General features: G+C 35.0%; 2 protein-coding genes across 4 annotated transcripts in view; one reads left to right on the top strand and one right to left on the bottom strand.

Annotated features, from left to right (window-relative positions):
* Positions 1–23,074, bottom strand: part of LOC138324979 (spermatogenesis-associated serine-rich protein 1-like) — a 47,577-nt gene that overhangs the window by 4,221 nt on the left and 20,282 nt on the right. Inside the window, exons 1-6 of one of the 3 annotated variants that reach the window (XM_069270297.1) lie at positions 6,623–6,808; positions 5,348–5,495; positions 3,988–4,100; positions 3,467–3,616; positions 3,176–3,299; positions 351–416 (exon numbers count right to left, since the gene is read on the bottom strand). In XM_069270297.1, coding sequence (XP_069126398.1) covers positions 351–416; positions 3,176–3,299; positions 3,467–3,616; positions 3,988–4,100; positions 5,348–5,495; positions 6,623–6,665 — 644 coding nt within the window. In that variant the 5' untranslated portion in view covers positions 6,666–6,808. Of the gene's footprint in view, positions 1–350; positions 417–3,175; positions 3,300–3,466; positions 3,617–3,987; positions 4,101–5,347; positions 5,496–6,622; positions 6,809–23,074 lie in introns of those variants that run through there. The other 2 variants (XM_069270289.1, XM_069270306.1) reach the window with 2 other exon arrangements.
* The window catches only part of LOC138324967 (PHD finger protein 24-like), a 28,905-nt gene continuing 19,094 nt past the window's right edge, over positions 13,264–23,074 (top strand). The window contains exon 1 of the mRNA XM_069270264.1: positions 13,264–14,644. Coding sequence (XP_069126365.1) covers positions 14,294–14,644 — 351 coding nt within the window. The 5' untranslated portion in view covers positions 13,264–14,293. The remainder of the gene's footprint in view (positions 14,645–23,074) is intronic.

The following is a 23,074-nucleotide window of genomic DNA, read 5'->3' as shown; positions in this document are numbered from 1 at the left end:
TAGACCAGGCTTTGAATAGTTTCATTTGGGCGTCAGATTTATCACGAGAATAACATTAACCACAAGGCTTTTTTTAAAACTTTTACCTTATATTATTGCGTGACTGAGAACTGAATGTCCTTATTACTTAATTAGGAGATAAATTATTTATCTACAATTACTATCTGTTAAACTTATACAAGATATTGTGATGTGCATATAATACATTTACAATAGTTTGTGAACAGAATATGATCAATATGAATGGATTATAGCATGACTAGATCGTAAGAGATACTTAATCATATAAATAATGTAAAATCAACATCTATTGAAAACACTCAGCCAACAATGTCTGCTGCCCATACTACCTGGGTATGGCTGGGAGCCTTTGTAGAGGAACAAACGTATCCACAGTAGCGCGTTTGAAGTTAGCACTGAAATTGAATTTTAGGACACCACAAATGTTTACTTGTTTGTAAACTTCTACATTTCAATTTTCAAAACAACTGCACAAATTGTAAATTATGTTAATTGTCTGTCAATACACACCTCAGCAAAGACACAATGCTAAAATAACTAGGTCAGAAGACCTTAGTCAAAGCGTATCTAATGTTTTAACTTAGCCAATCACGGATGACGTTATAAACGCTATGTCATGAGCCAATCACAAATAACGTTATAAATGTGATGGCATGTTTGATAAGTTAATCAGGGATGACGTTATAAACGCTATGTCAGCCAATCACAGATAACATTATAAATGTGATGGCATGTTGATTGGCTAAGCAAAATTTAAAGTCTCAAATGGTTTCATCATTCTAGAATCTGAATATCATAAACATCTACTACAGATACTACTACATGTAACACTGAATTTAAGATCTGATTAACAGCTGCAATACGATCTACACTACTGCAACAGAAAATCTAAAACTGACACAATTACTACTGAATCAGATATGTTTCAATAATTTTACCAAAATGATACCCAAAACCCCAAAAGTTCCTATGATTATGTTGAAATACTCAACCCAATTTTCTGGTTAGTATATATATTCTTTCTCTAATTTTCCATTCCTTTCCATACTCAAATATATATGTAGTGCACATATCTTTAAAATTATATATATACATACAAAAAATCTTTAAATAAAGGTTTAAATAAAGAATTTATAATTGTCTACTTATTAGAAAAAACAAAATGTGTATATATATTAATGCCCTCCTTCTTAATAGCCTTATCTTCATGGTATGGTTAATTTTTTTGTTAATTCTTTTTTATTTTTGGAATGTATTCTCAAAGCTTTGTAATTTAAAATTATCCATTATAATATCCTATTTAATAAAAGATTACAAAGTACAAAACAAACCATGTGATCGTTTCAAAACAGGGGGAAAATCACACCATGAAAACAATCTCACAATTTACTTCATATATTAAATAATGTTTAAAACATTAGTGAATTTCAATCCAATCAATTTTCTGTTAATCTATTAAGTGCATCACAAATCCAGTGTAAGGACACAGGTACACAATGGTTCAATATATATTACCTTATCATCCTGTGAAAACAATATAGAGCTATAAATAACAGTATGATCTTCATTCTAGATAATTATGGCTAATTAGTTACAAGTACAAATTACATGAAAGAAGTGAAATCACTATTTAACTTCTTCTCCCCTAATTAGAGACACAATAGATTTCCTTTTGATCTAAGGCATGTGCAGTTCATCATGAAATATCTATATGGAATAAAATTATTGTTGTGAATTGGGAAAAGGAATGAAAAGGAATAGCTGTATTTAGAAAATTGATCTTATTATTTTCATCCTTTAATTATTATTATTAAGGTGGAATAATCTTAATACATATATATAAACATTCAGACATGCACTAGATATATACCCTGTTAAAGTATCTGTCTCTGTCATGCATTTCTAATGGTCAACTGTTTACATATAATTCAGATAGGAATATTTTCTAACTTTCATACCGTAAATTGGAATATTTTGGATGTGGTCATATTTTGGCTTATTTGGTATTTGGCTCCAGAACGTCAACATTAACACTTTAAAATTTCACTAGATTGGTATCAGGAGCTAAACTTGTGGACTCAACGTTTTCCGATTCATTAATGTTTAGATTGTGTAATTCTATCTCTATACAGATGACTGTAATGTGGATTTGAAGCAAGCCCAATTAAAATTCAAATGGGATTGTAACAATAATACCAACAGTCTGTAAATATCTTTAACATACATCTTAAAATATTAAAGCATTATGACTAGATATCTTCATTTATTTTAATAAGCAATTTACATTCAAGCAATGTATGTTATGTTCCTATAACACGCATTAATGCTGATGACGAATAGTTAATGCAACAAAAACATGTGTTATCAGATATCAGACCATTACAATATTTCTAAAACATTCATCATTTATATACATTTTAATTTTACAATTTATGCTTTACTCTGATATTTTCAAATCATAGTTTTAAACAGCAAATCAAGAGCAGGCATTAATGCCTTTAATGTGCCAAGTCTGAGTTTCCGGAGAAAAACCACAAAGAAGTGGTCAGTATTTGGCAACTGCCCAATATGGGATACAAACTTGCAACTTGGAGATGGAGGGCTTATGGTAATGTGTTTGGGCATCTTAACCACGGTGCCCACTGAATTCTAAAGCTAAAGCATAATACATAACTATAAATATATCTAGACAATTATCTAAGTCAACACCATCTCCTTAATACTAAAGATATATCTATATAACCTCTATACTTTCATCCTTGATACTCCAGGGTTACTATCACTGTCGTTATGTCCAACCCTGTAATATGGCATAGTAAACCTGAGGCTTTCTTTGCCATCAAAGATGATATAGATACAATTATTATTATGTAGTTTGATCCATTGACGCACATCAACAGATAAATAATAACAGTAGTACCGTACACTGTATGACTTTAAAATTGAGTATAAAGAAGTCTTTGTAGGCCTGTAGTTGGTCAGGGTTTTTTTCTCCTGAAATGACTTCAGTTTTACCATGACTTATAGTCCAGGGTGGATATAATGACAGTGATAGTAACCAATGGATTATCGAGGATGTTTTACCTTAAATCTAACTCCAATATCATTACTTTGTAGTGGCAATCAAACCTTCCAAACTATAAAAATAACTCACCCAAACTCTGGTAGGGGTCGGGTTGTGCCCTGTTTGTGGAACCCCGGTGAATACTCCACAGCCTGGTAGGTTTTATCCCCTTCTGATGCATAAGGTATACCATTCCGTTTGTCTATAATCGTCTCTGTAACATAATATGATGGTGTAAGATCAATATAAGTTAAATTTATACAACTCCGTTTTAATGTTGACATAAGGTGTGGCAACATTTGGCAAAATAAAAAACATTCACATATCAATATTTTTCTATGTATTTGTATGTGTAGCTCTGTAATGATAAAAAATAATTACCATTTCTTCCTCGTCCAAACAGCATTTTATGTGTGATCTCATTAGAGGAGACATCTGTGGCTTTATGGACTCCATCAAAACTACATCTCAGACCGACTTTCGTCAGTCCTGGGTCCAGGAGCCATTCGTTATTGCTGCGTTTATATGTAACTGGAAATTCAAAAATTAAAGATTTTTATTTTGAATTCTAAAAATATACATACATCTTCTTAAGCATAGCATATTGTTTCTTAAATTAGCAAATTAATTGTCATATTTTCATTGTTTTTCTTTAACATTAAATCTTCAATGCAAGAAAAAAACATTCAAAATTTGATCTGAATTATCATCCTTTAATTTTTGTTGAATTAAGCAGATAAGGCTGCATGATTCTACAAATGCATCATTTCCATGTTCTAATGTGACATGTATGAAAATGTATCACAACCACAAACAATGAATACAACACACTTAGATGTGATAAAGTCTCTGAAACTTAACTTCAGGAAAGTATAAAAAGGTCAGATCAATTAATATCTTACAAGGATAAGGTCGCATAGCCTTCCAGTTATTTGGGAATATTTCTGCTGCAGGATATTCCGGATGTTCTGGGTCAGGAATGTATTTTAGTTTTGATTTCCAATCTGGTCCATTTCTGGGGAAAAAAAAATTTATGCTTTTAACAGTTAATTTAAATGCTTTTAAAATATCACTGTGCATTACAGGGAGGGACAGGCACATGGTTGAGGGAGAGGCATATTGGGAGGTTTGTTTGTTTGTTTTAGTGTTTGAGTTTTACAGCCCATCAACAACTTAGGTTATTTAGGGCCAAATTAAACTACAGGTCAGGCATTAATATTAGGATATAAACATGATTGCATCTAAAAAGTCAGAATAAGAAAAAAGCAAATAAGAATTAAAAAAAAAAAGATTATAATATATCGGACGGAGAAGCGTGGCAAGGGTTCATACATTGTAGGGACATGATAGAAAAGAGTGCAAGGCAGGGGAAATAAAATGACAGAAAGAAGTAAAGGACATGGAGAAGAGCTTGTGTATTTATAGAGAGGAGAAAGAATTGGAGGTGAGGAAAAGGGAAGAGGAATTCGTTTATAGCATAGTCCAGGTAGAGCAAGGGGTATGGTGCAGATTTATGATGGAGGAATGACTTTGACTTTGGAGGGAGGGGTATGGTGGAGAATGTGGTAAGTCGTATGGTGGAGGGGCGAGCTATATGGAGGAAGTGACATGTGGAGAAAGGAGCATGATGGCATGTTGTAACAAGTGGCATGGTGTAATGTTTAGTGGGATGGTGGAAGGAATGACATGGTTTAGGAGTGGCATGGTACAAGGAGTGTCATATGGTGCATGGTAGGAGTGGCATGGTACAAGGAGTGTCATATGGTGTAAGGAGTGGCATGGTGTAAGGAGTGGCATGGTGGAAGGATTGGCATGGTGGAAAGAGGATGATGAAAAGATGGATATCTTGAAAGAGAGGGGTATTGTAGAGGATGGATTGTGGAGGGAGGGGTTATGTGGGTCAATTTTGAGGAGGTAATTAAAATTAAGAGATATTGTTGAGGAATGGGCAATGTTGGGGAAAGGGGTTTGGGAAATAAAGTATTATAACATGGTCAGTGAAAGGATATGGTAGGTGGAAGGAAGGGCATTATGGAAAGAAAGACATGCACAGTGGAGAGGGACATGCATACATGTACATTGTCGAGACAATGGCATAATAGAAAGAGGTTTAATGTAGAGGATGGTACATATATTTACAGAAGGTTGAAGGGGCTGTGATGCAGAAGAGAGAGAGAGCATAATAAGTGGATGTCAATGACTCCGCTTGAGGTTGTCGGCCATCTGATATTCTGATGGAAGACACATTTAATTTATACTCACTCTGAGTACTGGATCTGTATATTCTGAGGGTGAGGTGACCATTCATCATAGAATCCATATCCGTGTGGTATATATCGGCGACCTCTGGATTTGTAGGCTGGTGCACTGGCAGTGTTGTTTATGTGGGGGAAATGCCGACGTTCTCTTTCTGAAAATATACAATTATAAACACTTGTAACTAAACAGGAGAATAAAGGCAGCTAGAGCAGGATTCAAACATGGGACCTTTGAACATTAGCTACCCATATTGTAACATGATAAAGCTGGGGCTTGAACCATTGGAGCGGTAATCCATCTAATAGCCAGCTGCACCCAACATTGCTTAATTAACTATGATACACAGATTCCGACATTCATTCCAGATCGAGCCACAAGTTAGCTAATGGACTATGCAGCTGAAATGGCTATATCCATGTACCCCATCACCGACAAGCTTCATGACTAGAAACCCATATAGTCACCAACCACCAGGAATTAAGTTTAATTGTACTACCTGTGCTGTCCAAGGGCACCCTATATATCAGGGCTGTTCACTGCCACCAAATGTAACAGGATGACAGTAGTGTGCCTCCAGCCAGACTCTTACCCATGTCCAGGACTTACTAACAGAGCTTAAGGGAAATTCCCCCTAGCACAATGCTGGAAGGTGACTGTATCACTATTTACAATTAAAACTTGCTACACAATTTAGCTATATGCATGTATGATGTATATATGTAGTACATGCATAATGGTCTGATTGTCGACGATCGACCTGATCCAGAACCTTTACACTTTGCATCTAAGATTCAACACATAAACTACATGTAAGTTTGGATAACCACTTGCTAATTAGGGGTACATCATTGTTTTTTTTTGTTTTTTTTTTTGCTTTAAAATTAATTACCAAATGCACCTAGCACCTATATAGGAGCGGGGGAAATGTCCAGTCCTGATTTATATCCGCGGGATCCTCCGGACAGCTAGCTGCAGTGCTCTACTACGCCGATATTCGACGAATTCCGTTACACAGAACCCCTGTCAAAATGTCGAAGTCTGGTGTAAGGGTCAGATGAAACTCGGGCTAGAGTACATACATGTATAGTGTGTATATCTATATATTGATCTGTCCAGATTTATATATCTGTATAAGAACATGTATATAAAGAAACAGTTGATAAATTACCATGTAAATCATATATGTACTTTAGTTTTATGTACATACATTGTACATTGTACATGGAAAGTGTACTCATTCAGGTTGTGTGTCAAGTAATTGTATTTTAATCAACTCACCGCGTTTGCCTGGCTTTCCTATTTCCGTTGTTACGTGTAACATATTGTCGCCTTATTCTTTACTTAAGTTGACGTATTATACATTATTTGCTTTTTCTGGCGGTAGTGTATCGGTGTAATGTAAACAAGTTGGCAAACATCCGCCATGCGCCGAGGGAAGCCGTATCCTGGCGACGACCGGAACAAGTGCCCGCTATCAGCCCGACATCTATCGGTGAAAGCTCAATTTACTCTCACGTCTATTTTAAGTAAGAAAGATAACTCCGTCGTGCTTAAACTCACTGAAGTTCAATAGCCTAACAAATGAATCCATATGAATACCCAATAAATAAAAAATAATAAATCAATATTGTTAATTGTATAATAAATGATAAAAAAAATATTTTGTAGGATAAAACACACCACAGAAGTTAATAATTGGCGTTCTGTCAATAATGTATTACATACAAAAAAATGACATGTGTACATTTATAATGAGTTCAATGTTTTTGTTTGTTAGTTGATTTTTTTTAACTTTTTGTTTTTATTGTTTCTTTAACATGTAAACTATACAAGAGTGTAAATACTATGAATGAATGCTTAAAATTTCTTACGATGTACTTTGTTACTCTAATCAAAGTATCTGTTACCATAGGTGTTTAGCACACTGGTAAGTCAAAGACCCAATTCAGACTAATATATAAAGATATTAGTCTATAGTGGGACCTATGCTGTAACCTGCACAGTTGGGCGACTGATGAAGACCTCCCGCCTTACAACAAGCCCTATACATTGTATACGCCTCTGATTGCGAGTTCGAGTCTCATGTGGGGCAGTTACCAAGTACATATATTGACTGCTGGATAGTGCTGGTCGGTGCTTTTTCTAAAGGTACTCCCGCTTTCCTCCACCAAGAAACTTTACACGCCCTTAAATGACAATTGTAGTTAATAAAGTAGGATTAATCAAAGCCATGTCATTGATTCATAAGCTTTCGAACTCATAAAACTATTTGTTAATTTTAAGCTGTGTTGAATGCTACTAAATTTTATATCTTATATCCTTTCTCTATTAAACGTTTTCTTCCTGTCCCTTGATAACACCGCCTCGCTATATTGAGGAAGGTTAGATGGTTTCTGTGATACTAAGTTCGTTATATTAGACAGTATTGTTGATAACACCGCCTCGCTATATTGAGGAAGGTTAGATGGTTTCTGTGATACTAAGTTCGTTATATTAGACAGTATTGTTGATAACACCGCCTCGCTATATTGAGGAAGGTTAGATGGTTTCTGTGATACTAAGTTCGTTATATTAGACAGTATTGTTGATAACACCGCCTCGCTATATTGAGGAAGGTTAGATGGTTTCTGTGATACTAAGTTCGTTATATTAGACAGTATTGTTGATAACACCGCCTCGCTATATTGAGGAAGGTTAGATGGTTTCTGTGATACTAAGTTCGTTATATTAGACAGTATTGTTCAATGCGATAGCACTATAAAATGGCAAAGAGTTCCCACAATTATATACATAGACAAAATACGAGTATACCGAACCCTCCCAAAGCATAGATTCATTCTTGAAATCACGCGACACATTGTTTACAATATAATAATGTTTATTCCTGTCAATATGATTGTATTACATGTTTGTTCTTGTTTTCGTCGTATTGTTGTGAGGGCAATATGTAAGATTAGTGCTGTACTAAATATGTAACCCTCGTGAAATAAAGTTTTTATTATTATTATTATTATTATTATTATTATTACACGAAGGGGATGCTGAACTTAAATGACACTAGCTGTTAATTGGATTTTAAGCATAACCAATCCACCCAACCAACCAACTAAGTATTCATATATGGATACAGAGTCTTGGCAAAACTACCTACAGTAACAGCGGTCAGTACCACAGGGGGCCAACTCAATGAAAACGGATATTGTCATACATTTTTTTTGTATTTGGTGGATGGGCTGATGAGTATATATGACAGTCATGTGATTTTTTTCCAATAATACCAGATTTGAAAAATTGTTAAAAAATCGGGATATTTACTATAAAACAGAGATATAGTAAATATCCCGATTTTTTAATAATTTTTCAAATCTGGTATTTTTGGAAAAAAAATCACATGACTGTCATATATACTCATCAGTCCATCCACCAAATACAAAAATGAATGACAACATTCATTTTCATTGAGTTGGCCCCCTGTGGTCAGTACCTGACAACTGTCTCTGTTGGTCCATAGGAACATGTACCGGAGACTTGCACCTTTTCGCACTCCGACCATGATATTGATACTCTGACAACCACCGAGCACTTTTAGTGTATCCAATGACACTAGCATTTGAACAACATCGTCATCATCTGTCATCGACAGAAACGTAACAACTCTAGTAGTACTTTCAGCGGCTACTCCTGTGGCATCGGTCGATGTACAGATGTACTTGACTAAACCTTTGTTTGTTATTCGATGCTACTCTCCTTGATACTTGGCCAACCCTATCGAATACGGACTGTTTCAAAGCCGATTAGGAAAAGTTCAACCTTCTTATCGTCGGCAATTGCATTCATTTGGTGTGTGACAAACCTGTGATAAAATGTACCCAACAATGCTATCGGCCATATCAAGTGTTTACGTTTATCATAGAAATCCACGGCGGCCCCAGGACATGTATTAGAGATATTTCAGACTAACATTGACATTATTCGTCAGTGTTAACATTATTGGCCAGGTTTTTACACGAATGTTTGAAATATTTCAGAACATTTAAATTGTAGGCGTGCTTATAGTATTTCACTCTGCGTATTATATTAATTGATATAACATAAAGATCAGATAATAAAGAAATAATGAATGCTAAAACAATAAATTAACAAATAAATCTGTTGCTGGTATGAGCTCAGATTGGAACAAGAGTGTTTGTAAGTATACAATGATGTTGTTTATAACAGCTGAGCATTAGTTTAGAGAACCCAGACAGTTTTGACAGTTAAATAGTGTTTATGTATCCGTATTAAGAATGTGTACAATCATGACATGTTTTCGTTGTTAACGAAAAAATTGCTTGCATTGAGTTCTTCGCACGTAACTTCTATCCCTTTTTTATTACAATTTGGATTGGTTTTATATAGATGTTCTCGCTTAATTAAATGTTACATGTCTTTTTAAAATTCAACATTTATTCAGCTTTTTCATTTGTATTGTACTATATTTGGACTTAAAATAAAAGTCGCACACCTTGCAATGCTATTGTTACGTTTGGAGCTTCCTCAGACAATAGGATTAATTGAGATATTTAGGTGTTTTAAATAATTGTTGTGAAGAATTTGGGAGCGTAGATTGAGCATGAAATGATTGAGTGCTTAAGAGTTTTCCAGCCTAAATTTTATTGATTGGTATTGGAGATACAGTCAGTCGCTTACAAGTTTTCATTTTTTCTCAAATGAAAATATAAGCATATTAGGAACTGTACAAATGCTCGGGTTACTTTCATGACTTTGACATTGTACCTTTCTACGTACACATAGTTAAGATGGCAGAAGGGACAGAATCGCAGACATTAATCACAATACACTACCTCTCCAATCACAGACATTAATCACAATACACTACCCCTCCAATCACAGACATTAATCACAATACACTACCTCTCCAATCACAGACATTAATCACAATACACTACCCCTCCAATCACAGACATTAGTCACAATACACTACCTCTCCAATCACAGACTTTAATCACAATACACTACCCCTCCAATCACAGACTTTAATCACAATACACTACCCCTCCAATCACAGACTTTAATCACAATACACTACCCCTCCAATCACAGGCATTAGTCACAAAACACTACCCCTCCAATCACAGACTTTAATCACAATACACTACCCCTCCAATCACAGACTTTAATCACAATACACTACCCCTCCAATCACAGGCATTAGTCACAATACACTACCTCTCCAATCACAGACATTAATCACAATACACTTCCTCTCCAATCACAGACATTAATCACAATACACTAGTCCTACAATCACAGGCATTAGTCACAATACACTACCTCTCCAATCACAGACATTAATCACAATACACTACCCCTCCAATCACAGGCATTAATCACAATACACTACCCCTCCAATCACAGACATTAATCACAATACACTACCTCTCCAATCACAGACATTAATCACAATACACTACCTCTCCAATCACAGACATTAATCACAATACACTACCCCTCCAATCACAGACATTAATCACAATACACTACCTCTCCAATCACAGACATTAATCACAATACACTACCCCTCCAATCACAGGCATTAGTCACAATACACTACCTCTCCAATCACAGACATTAATCACAATACACTACCCCTCCAATCACAGGCATTAGTCACAAAACACTACCTCTCCAATCACAGACATTAATCACAATACACTACCTCTCCAATCACAGACATTAATCACAATACACTACCTCTCCAATCACAGACATTAATCACAATACACTACCCCTCCAATCACAGACTTAATCACAATCACTACCCCTCCAATCACAGACATTAATCACAATACACTACCCCTCCAATCACAGACATTAATCACAATACACTACCCCTCCAATCACAGACTTTAATCACAATTCTCTTCCCCACCAATCACAGACTTTAATCACAATTCACTACCCCTCCAATCACAGGCATTAGTCACAAAACACTACCCCTCCAATCACAGACTTTAATCACAAAACACTACCCCTCCAATCACAGACTTTAATCACAATACACTACCTCTCCAATCACAGACATTAATCACAATACACTACCCCTCCAATCACAGACTTTAATCACAATACACTACCCCTCCAATCACAGACATTAATCACAATACACTACCTCTCCAATCACAGACATTAATCACAATACACTACCTCTCCAATCACAGACTTTAATCACAATTCACTTCCCCTCCAATCACAGAACTTTAATCACAATTCACTACCCCTCTCCAATCACAGACATTAATCACAATACACTACCTCTCCAATCACAACATTAATCACAATACACTACCTCTCCAATCACAGACTTTAATCACAATACACACTACCTCTCCAATCACAGACATTAATCACAATACACTACCTCTCCAATCACAGACATTAATCACAATACACTACCTCTCCAATCACAGACATTAATCACAATACACTTCCCCTCCAATCACAGACTTTAATCACAATTCACTACCCCTCCAATCACAGACATTAATAACAATACACTACATCTCCAATCACAGACTTTAATCACAATACACTACCCCTCCAATCACAGACATTAATCACAATACACTACCTCTCCAATCACAGACATTAATCACAATACACTACCCCTCCAATCACAGACATTAATCACAATACACTACCTCTCCAATCACAGACATTAATCACAATACTCTACCCCTCCAATCACAGACATTAATCACAATACACTACCCCTCCAATCACAGACATTAATCACAATACACTATCTCTCCAATTACAGACATTAATCACAATACACTACCCCTCCAATGACAGACATTAATCACAATACCCATTCACTTCCTCGTAATTTCGCACATACCAACAACAAGCGACACGATACAATGATGACAATGATATAATGTATTGTTAAAACGGCAGCGGACTTAATAACAAGATGTATTAGGGATGATATATCTACATTGTTTGAAAAAAAATCGCCAATAACAGTTAAGTTGATATATTAAAAAAAAACCATAACAGACCCCCCCCCCTAACAAAACAAAAAAACCATTAAAAAAACCAACAACAAAAACTGCGACGTCATAGAGATACATAATGAATGATGTTCTAATGTAATACAGTACTACAAAAAAGTTAAATAAAAACAGAAGCAGGTGTGGAAGTTATGAATGTGATGATTTAAAAAAAAAATAACGGAAATAATTTAATGATATCAATGCATCAGCAGGAGTGATTACAACTTGCTTCGATATACGTGATACCAAGAACGTTCTTACACGTATGTTTTTGAAATATTAAGTAACTTGCAGTAAATATAATCAAGATGCATCCATTTCTTCTGTGTTAACGTTTGATTATTTTCCAGATCACGCAACTGTAGTTGATGTTTAATATCTGAATAACAATTGCTAAATAATTGCGACATCATGCAGTTGATCGCACCTAGCTCCTCCCATGCTATCGATTTGTGTACTTTGTTTTCCTGTTCGTTGTTTATTTCTTATCACGTTTTCTCGTCTCCTAAACAATTGTTTGAATTATCTGTCAAACTTCCCACAATTAACTTTTTTACTCGTAAACTATAACAAATGCCATACGCCTATTGCATCTGTAAAAAGTAAACATAGAAGTATTGACGTTTTCAAACACTGTGGACGTCTTATCTAAGGCGAATTAAGAAGTGAGCGAAAAAATGCAAAGTCACTTTATGATAGAAATCAATCACTCATGACCAACACTCACTTATTTAACTAAATTAGTTTTATTTTTCCCGAGCATTTGACACCATTAATTGCCTATACTCTACAGAGATAGTGTGTTTTTAAATGAGAATATATGCGATATCGGTGTATAGAGAGGTGTTCGTGGCCCTCCTTACCGGGGTGTGTTAGCAGAGAGTGTCACACATCGATCTCCACTGATAGTAAGAGGAGTGTGTTATTGACTGGTTCTAGCACCGCACCAATAAATTGAACACGTCTTCTCTGATGCCGCCAAATGTTCCACTATCCATCTATGGGTGTTTCAGCATATTGGTACCGCTGTACAGATTAAAGCCATATCACAGCGAAGATTCATCGATAGTCGGCGCGAGATACCGGCTAGGACAGCCAACCAGCATGTGTGAGGCCGACACCTCGAAATTTAGTAACACGGATTTTACTAGCCCGGGGACATTTAAATCCAAATCAACGACGTGTGTGTGTATTTGTTCTGCTGGAGAAAGCAAGGCGGAAGAATTGTAACTGTGGAATATCAGAGAAAAAGTAGTGGTAACACGTGTGTTTAAGAACATTTTGTATATATGTACCTAAACGTACTATACACACAACTCTACAAACTACATAACGTCAACCAACTATGACAGGGATATGATTTATATAAGAAACACATACACTACGCACGCTTTGTATCTACTTAATGCAGGGATACAGCCGCATTTGATCCGGGAAACAAACGGATGAGAACCCCAGCAGTCAGTGTTGAGCTTTGCTTCCCGAATCTTGACTCTAATCCCTGCCGCTGCAGTCAGTGTTCTTGTGTAAAACGGAAAAGTCAACTTGATATGTCGCTTACACATACATATATATTAGCTTAGTACAGTGTATATTACACTTATTCAGCTAATGTCCAGCCAGCCAGCCCGGAAGATTTGTTGATTTGAGCAAAAAAATAACCCAAAAAACTTGACAATATTGGATTTCATTTTTAAATCGGGTCAATGAATGATGCTAAAGTGGCGAGTGTTCAAAGGAGGAGTAATCTTTACACTCGTTGTTTAAATCTAATAACGGTTTACTGTTACTGAGCATGGTGGAGTTTAATCCGGTTATTGTGAGGTTTCTGATGAATGGTCTATGTGGATTTCATTTAAGCCTTATAAACAACTAGATAAACAGACCTACCATGGGTGCTGGAGCATCAAAAAACTCCACCCGTCGGAAAGTTCAGGCCCTTGCTGCTTTCGACGAAGCAGGAAGAAGGCACAGGGAGAAAAAGGGACATGGGGGTTCAAAGAGAGGACTGAGGAAACGATTATCGCGTGTGGATGAAGTTTCAGAGGATGCACCTTCAATGGAGAGGACGTCGTCTGTGTCCTCTAACTGGGTACGGCTCAGGGAAAGGAGTTTACCGAGCATTGAACTCCAACCAAAGACGACGTTAAGACTCAGTGACTTCAACAAAGTTGTGAGGCAGAAAACGCTGGATCCAGAGGACGAGAAACCCATTGATATTCCATATGAGATGAAAGAAAAGGTAAGGAATTTACCTACTATACTGGTAAAATGAGAGAGTGTTGATTCAGGCACAAGGAAGGTAAGTTACACAAAAATGAAATACATTTAAGTATGAGTTCTGGGATTCTTCAGCCGATTATTGTCCAGTCTGATAAGAGACTTGATGCACACACATCTTCAAACGTTGTTTTATAGGATAAGAATTTCTTTTATAAATAAGCAATCTACTTTATACACGCATGTTACAGGTTATTTTATAAACGTTTCTTTAAAAAAATGATTTCCCACAATAAATCGAAGTGTGTTTGTAACAATCTTACGTTTAACTTGTATCAGTGCTTAATGTGCACATAAGAAATCAACGAAGTTATCTTTAAAATTCACAGTGCATTACTTCTAACACGTACAGTACATTACTTCTAACACGTACAGTACATGATCACAGCGTATCAAAATAATAGTACGCATTGTCAGACGATATGGGTTGTTCAGGTATAAAAGCATTCTTATTCTGCCAAGATTCGTATTCAAATTCTTAAAATTTTGGTGAAAGATATTATATTATAAATCAAATCGTGACTTCCAGTTCCTAACTCTATATCTCAACATCGCTGTTAGTTCAAACGCCGCAGCAATACACGTTCAGACACACGTGTCAACTAGCATTGTTTACATATGACAGGGGTATTACAGCAACACAGGATAAGTCTTAAGGAGGATAAGGTCTGTAGTAATTCGACCATCACACATACAAATAAAAGCAAATGATACTAAGACACAAATAATGCTAAAAGACGTTCAAAACCTAATTTCTTGAAAGCATTCATCTTCATAACTGAAGCGCTCATTTCGATATAGGTATGCACATAGTAGATTTACCTGTAAACTAAATCATCCACATATTATAAAAAAATATTCGACAAGAGCAAAGCAGGAAATCGAGAATAAACATAATTGCAAACAGTTATAACCGGAGTGTTCTATATAATTGCATTTGTGTTGTTATCCCTAGACTATCCCTAAACACTGCACACGCATTGCGGCACGAAATTATTCAAATTGTTATGGAATAACGTTAGCCAATTAGCTAATTTACTCGACAACCTAGTTTTGAAGTATTCCAAATTAACCCATTAGCAGCACTGACGGTATGTGTATGTACATGTTTTCCATGTCGGTGTGATGTAACGGCCTAATTCAATCTGTAACGTGATTGTAAAGAATGGCTACGACCTCCTCGATCACAAGAGCTTCCAAGTGGCACTTCAAACACAAACCCAATGCGATCAACTATAACAAGCATATCTTTGGCGAACCCTTTTCGGAATTCTGCGTTCGCAATTACATGGAGCGATACGTAACTCTTAAAGATTCACAAGTAGGGGGAATAGTGTTGAACCTATTGCTTAATCAGGGCACTGTGCTAGTTTCAAAATCAATATGAACACGACAAAGAAAAACAAAGACTATAGAGTTATGTAGCTATTGTATTCACTCTTTGTTGAACGGATCCCGCCCGGCTAGATATGCTTTACAATTATTATCAGTCTTGGGCTTTGAGACACACAGATTAAGAAGGATAAAATCAATACCAAAGCCTACTGTTACATGTCGGTGTTGATGCCGAGCACTGGTGTCGGGAATTCAGTTTAGTTTCATGTTAATTCCATAAGCTGTCTACTTCCTTGAAGCCAATATACTAATTAAAGTGGATTTCCAGCTACTGGATGCCGTTGTTGCTTTAATCAATGGTTGTGGATTTATTCCAGTTTCATGTTAAAATTAGTAATACTATATACATCTGTATGCCTTCATCATATAAGAAGAGACGACAGGATACGACGAAAAATGTGTGTAAAATGAAAATGAAGTTAACAGGTCAGGTCATGTGTATAGCAATATGAGCTATGTTATCATGTTGCTAATTATTATATATCTAATTAAATTTCCCTTAAACGTCATCGTAATGCCATTGCATGAACCATGTACTGACAAACCATATTGTAGTGGTAATAATATTTAAACGGTTTTTTGTATATGCTGTAATATGATTTCTATAATATGATAGTGTTAATTCAGATATTCATAGCATTTCATATGTCGTGCCAATTATAGAGAATACAGGGTTTATCGTTGTTGTGCTGTACTAACGTGTGTCAAATCAATTTCGGGCAAACGTTTCATTGTGGTTAAAATAAGCATGTTTACAATTTAAATTCAGTTCAGTTCCTAAAATAATCAATCCATTACCTGTTAATTCTTTGTTATCGTTCTTGGTGTCTTGAAAGACAAAACCCTTCTGTATGTATTATTTGCCTTATTCGTGGAGCACCACTTTGATTTTAAGAGTATGATTAGCATTTCAAACATTATTTTCAAAACAACCTGTACAAGATTAATAGATTTGGTATATACTCCTTTTCGCCGTCGACAGTGTTTCTTTAAAACCTAGAGCAGTTTTCAAAATAATTTGACACGATAGTGTTTGTTCACCTTAAAGTAGTGGGCTTTCAATCTTGATACTCGTTCGCCATTCCTACTATAAACGTCATTTCCCGGCCAAAAGGAGGCATTAAAGTAAATCATTTCTCTGATAAGAAGGGAAACCTAAACAAATTAGTACCTTTGAAACCTACATCTAATAACGGCAATTTATTATCCTCGTTTAAAAACACTGTCAAGTTTATACAAGTTTTAAACTGAGCACTAGACCTTTATCTGAAATAGTCAACGCCAGGCTATGGTACAGTTCATTTATACGCACATTTTAAACATTGAATTATTTATACATGTCAGACAAATATACATCAGCTGTATATATGACGATATCTTTAGGTGAAATATAATTTCATAAATATTTCAGATATTTGAGACTTGTAACTTAACTTATCGCGAATTAAAACCTTTGATATAAACAGCCGTTGTAAATATCAGTTGATTGTTATGGTTACTCACAGATCAATTTCAAGGCCTATACTAATGTCCCTTTACACGAATTTTAAATCCTAGGGAAATATGTCGACACCAACTAATCATATCTCACTACCGTCAATGGTAATGCGAGTGATGCACAATGCTCATATCATTAAATGAGATTGCGTTCGTCAATTTCATTGTGCCTGAGGACCGAGCGATAGCCCTAACTATAAGCCAGTTTCAGTTTTTTTCTTCTAATAATTGACGGAATCTCTATAACACATCTTAATACAGGACATTCTCAAAGAATATTATTATGAAGTCCATCATGACATTATCTGTAAGAGATTGCAAAGTAGAACCAGTCTTTTTTTCAAACGAAAAATTCCCGAATCTTTATGCTTTTATGATTAAGTAAGGATACCAGATTTGTTGTATTCCATGGTATTTAACATAAGTTACACAATTGTATCTTTTCAAAGACTGGTCATGTAAGTGTATGGCCAACTTTTGCTACGATAAGGATTTCCATTCGATAATTGATCTGACATACACATAAAAGAAATTAGAAAACTAGGTCAGTTATATCTATGACTTCGCTGAAAATCGACACATGATTTGTGTATCGACAGCAATATTGTCCCCTTTTACAAATATTACTCCTGCATTTATACAAATACGTGATACCATACTGCAATATCGGTGTATTCTGAACTCAGTATATATATAACTATTGGTTTTATGATGTATTCGTGTTAAGGTTTGTTTTGGTATTGAAGCAAGTTTACGACTGTAGGAAATTTATCTGGAAGGTTTTATTAATCCCAAAATGTCAAGCGAACATCCAACCTGTCACACAGACCTTTCATATGTAGGTTGAATGACCACGCGAGGCCATCTTTCGTGTTCCATATTATGTTTCATGTCAGCGTAGCATTTATGTCTTATCTAAAACAATTTGTTGTCTCATATTTTTGTCGATTTGTTTTCGTTCGAGTATGCATATATTTGTGCAATTTTCAGCCGTACGCAAGCGTAGAAACTTTATATTCGCATTTCAGCTCTGTTACTGAGTTTGAAGCTTTATACAAAAGATATGAATGCTAATTAGCATTGCTAGTACTTGTCACTTATGTTCTAAACAAACAATCGATAAGAATATGAACAAAATCCGAACTCAAGAAAACTGTCAAAAACGTCTAGCTACTATAGGCAGTATGTGAACAGAATATGGCTCAAACATAACTTAACTCAATCATGAAAGCATTTGACGAATATGGATCTTAAAATACGATTATTACATTAATTCGGGATTGGAAAAGCGAGAAATATTAGTTTTACTATTTAAAAGTTCGTTACATCCTAATATATATTCCTACCGAAGATAACGGATTTCAGGTATCAGAGAATGTGATAAATTGATTCAATTATATCCTATTAATGTTCTGCTATGACAAGCATAATCACGATCACGTTTTGAGGTAGTCGATGTACAATATACATGTACACACTGCAACATGTAGGTGACTTAATCTTGTTGTAGACAAACTACTGTTAAACACTATTTTATGATATAAATATCGTCATTTAAATTCTCAGGATTCGCAGTTAACAGCACAACACAAAGAAAACTATATATCTGTTTAAAAATAATTGATTATAAGTGACAACTCCACTATGGAACTTAAACTTAATTCCATACTTGAAACCTCCAGCGGTTTAAACCACTAGGTTACAACGCCATAATGTTCTCAAATTATGCTTTCTAATCATCATAATTGTACGCTAATCATAGGACCTTTGTTTCGAAAGAATTCAAGAAGCCTTGGCGGATTACAATATGATACTATTGAAGCCACAGGAACTTTTGTATAATGTTAAAGAATGCACAGTGTCACAAAGTGGGGTTAATATCATGAAGCTTATATCAATAGAGCTTGTCTCTTTTGGGGTTATATATGTTCACTGTATTACCAAGCTGACACAACACAATTTTATTTAAAGACTTTTAGAGATTAACTTGAATACTGTAAACATAAATATATTCGCGGGCGTTTAATTTTGCGATCTGCATGTGCTAACATTTGCGATGTTATTTTCGCGATGAACTCACTTGCTTACTTTTTATGTTGTGGAGGTGGATGTTCGCTCTAAAATGTTCTTCACGTAATTTGCGTTCCCCACCACCTCGTTTACAATAGATTATTGTTTTGCATGTATAATACAAAAACCAGAGTATACTCTAAATAAACCGAATATCATTATACGTATTTATTTGACGTTCAAAATGTTTTACCTAACTATAACTAGATTTCAACCATAACAAATTCGACAACTTGGGATTTAGCTGTAAAGTAAACAAAACACCAAGTACCGTGTTAAACTAATACTACTATACAGACGAATACACTATTGAGTAAATCGTGTATGATGTCCTTTGTTTCCGTCGCACTAACTCTTAGGAATGACTTGTATTGAGGTTGATACATATAATTTCCTAACGATTCAAATAGGTATGTATAGTCGATATCTGAATTAGCCTTGATGGAAAATCCCTCAGAGACACAAGATCACCCAACAGGAGTTCCATTATTGATTGAAGGACTTTATCACGGTGATATCTTTAGGGAATACAAATACATAACGTCGATTAGGTGGTATTGATGTATGGTATCATGCTATCGTACATTCCGTGTAAATAGTTCTCAATCCTCAAACTATTATTACTGACATTTAAATAGAGGTCGCTCATACAGGTGAGAATCGCGTATTGACACAGGTAAACGAAGAACACACCTTTATAATCAAAATACAACTTATGGTTCATTTAGGAAAAGGAATATTTCATTGAGAAGTTTCCAATAGTTTTGACAAATTTGAAATGTATTATTATGGGCTTTTAATACGGGAATTTACCCTCGTATTGGTTTCACGGTTTGATTCGTGGTATATATATGCTGTTGTTTGGGGCAATATGCTTGCCATTCATTCCAAGACATATAGATTATTTTGATACACATGTTTAAGGAATATAATTCAATTACTTTTCACGACGGCTATATTTCAGCAAGAATAAAAAGTATATAAAATCACCATACAATTTCACTTCACCAATCACAGATGTCGTTAATAGTTACATTTTCGTTCTTTGGCTAAGAAAAATGTCTGTCTTTCGTGAACCCACAGTCTGGAGCGGATGCTTGATGTTGATAGAACGTAGAACACAATAGTTAATAAGACTAACCAATACGCAAATTAATACTTCACTTATCACTACTTTCTGAACAATATAACATTGATTCCTCAAATCCGTATAACGCGGGTCGTCTTATGTTTCACGGAATTGTCTTTGTTTTAGTTGAAGCGAAATTAACCTTCATTGTAAACCTTTATTGTGTTGTAACACCATCTTAGTCAGTCTTACATATTTTTTTCCAATGAAATTTTCATTTTTGCTTGTGTAATTGATTATTAATCCTGTAAGATGGATAGACTAAACATTTAAAAAAAATGTTTGATGTATTTTTTCATTCTTGCATAAGATACAACTCTATTTCAATTAGACTTTTAACTTTTTACGGGTGACCTTTGATTGACGATAGGGTATATAAAAGTTATTATCTCTTATTTATAGATAATTGGTCCTGGAAATCAGAGACCATGTTGTATGATATTAGCAAAGGAAATTGAAAACTTCATAATGTTAATTCATGCGATCATCTTCTCATCAATGTAAAAATGGAATACAGATTTCAGCACATATTTCAAACAACGAAAAAGACTTTAAATTACATGATTTAATGTTGTACCGACAATTCTTTGCATTGTAAAGTTCCTTATTCGTTTGTGCTTAGCTCAAGGGATAACAACTAACATTTGAAGTATACATTTTATGGCAGAACAACTATAGGGATAGTTTCGTTCAACAAGACGTTTGACAATTACGCGCAAACAAGAGTTTGGTTGAACGAGACTACTATACACATGATAGGCCTTTTGTGGCATGTTATAAGTAACTTGTATTTTCAAGGGCTTCTCAAGACTGAGAAAATCTGCTACCGTCACATTTTAAAGCAAACTGTTGAGTTCTTCTTCTAAATTGTTCAGTATTGATTGATACATTATTATCAATATGTATGATAATCCTAATTCATTAAAAAAATCGTTTGAAAGTTTTTTATAGTTCACAAAGAGGTTGGTTGATTGGGTGATTATGTTAAACGTTCTATTTTAAAACATACGGTGATTCAATTATGGGCGACTTCCATGAATTCAATGTGTTGTGTGTGTGATAGTGTAGTATGTATGTCTGGAGAGGCTGTGGTACGTGGATGATATATCTCATTGTCATAGTGGACATTTTGCACATTTTATAGTGCTATCTTACGGAACCATGCAGTCAAAGACACCACTGAATAGTACACCTCGCCTATTATGGCATTATACTGACACTAAGTAAACCAATCGTCCTACTACTTTTACACTGAATACTAAGGAACATGCTGACGCGACGTCTTTAGTAGACTATGGTATGTCTTAGCCAGAGAAAGAATCTAGAACTATACCACAGGTGTTAACGCAATAAGGGGAAATCGTTACAGACACACTGTTTATTAAACGTTTTACTAATATCGTTATGATATGTTTAGAATGTAAATATAGAATCTATAAGAATGTATGTAAATTATAGGTGAAGGTATGGTTTCTATCTATTTCTTTGTTATTTTGATTTATTTCGTAATATACAACAAAGTTAGCCGGAAATCACACAAAACTGCACCTTAGCATTTAGCCATTTAATCGTCATACAAATGCTCCAGGACACGAGAATGCAATCTTCCATGATAGTAAATTCACACTTAATGAAAAACATATGGCCTTTTACCTGTTTTTATATCATATACGAACGTATACACCACATATTCTTCTTAATGTTAATTATCAGAATGAACTCCAGGGCAAATATTTCAACTCAAATACCACAAAACGAATGAATTTGGAGCTTTGCCAAAAATATCATATAAATAAAGGCAGAATTACAGATTCAAGATTACAAATAAATTCAAATGGTAAGTAATTGCCGAGAATAATAGTGCAAAAATTAAATGAAAATAATTATACCAAATACTTGGTTATATGCAATATCAGAAGATATGCATTAACTTCGCAAATTACCGGGTTTATCACAGTTCAAATATATACAGTAAGAAAAGCTAAATTCATAGAAGTTGTCGAACTCATAATTAAAATATTCATTTTCCGTCAAATATAGGTTGGCCGAATAATCCTTACACGCGCATTAAAACTCCCCTAGGTAAGTGTATGTAAAAATAGCTCAAATAAAAATAAAGAGGAGTAAACGTTGTCTGTCAGCTTCAATTTAGTCTGATGGACTAAAGTGTCTTCTGGGATCGATCTACAGATGTATATCACTATGTCTCACTATGCCACAAGAAGAATATCAATTCTGCCTAGGCCCCACTAAACTGTCTCGGAAATCATGAAAGCAATCGTCTTTGCTAAATATATCTCT

The sequence above is a fragment of the Argopecten irradians genome, chromosome 1, assembly GCF_041381155.1.
Source record: "Argopecten irradians isolate NY chromosome 1, Ai_NY, whole genome shotgun sequence".
Taxonomy (NCBI): Eukaryota; Metazoa; Mollusca; class Bivalvia; order Pectinida; family Pectinidae; genus Argopecten; species Argopecten irradians.
The sequence above is the reverse complement of the archived record's forward strand: the minus strand, read 5'-3'. Positions and strand labels throughout refer to the sequence as shown.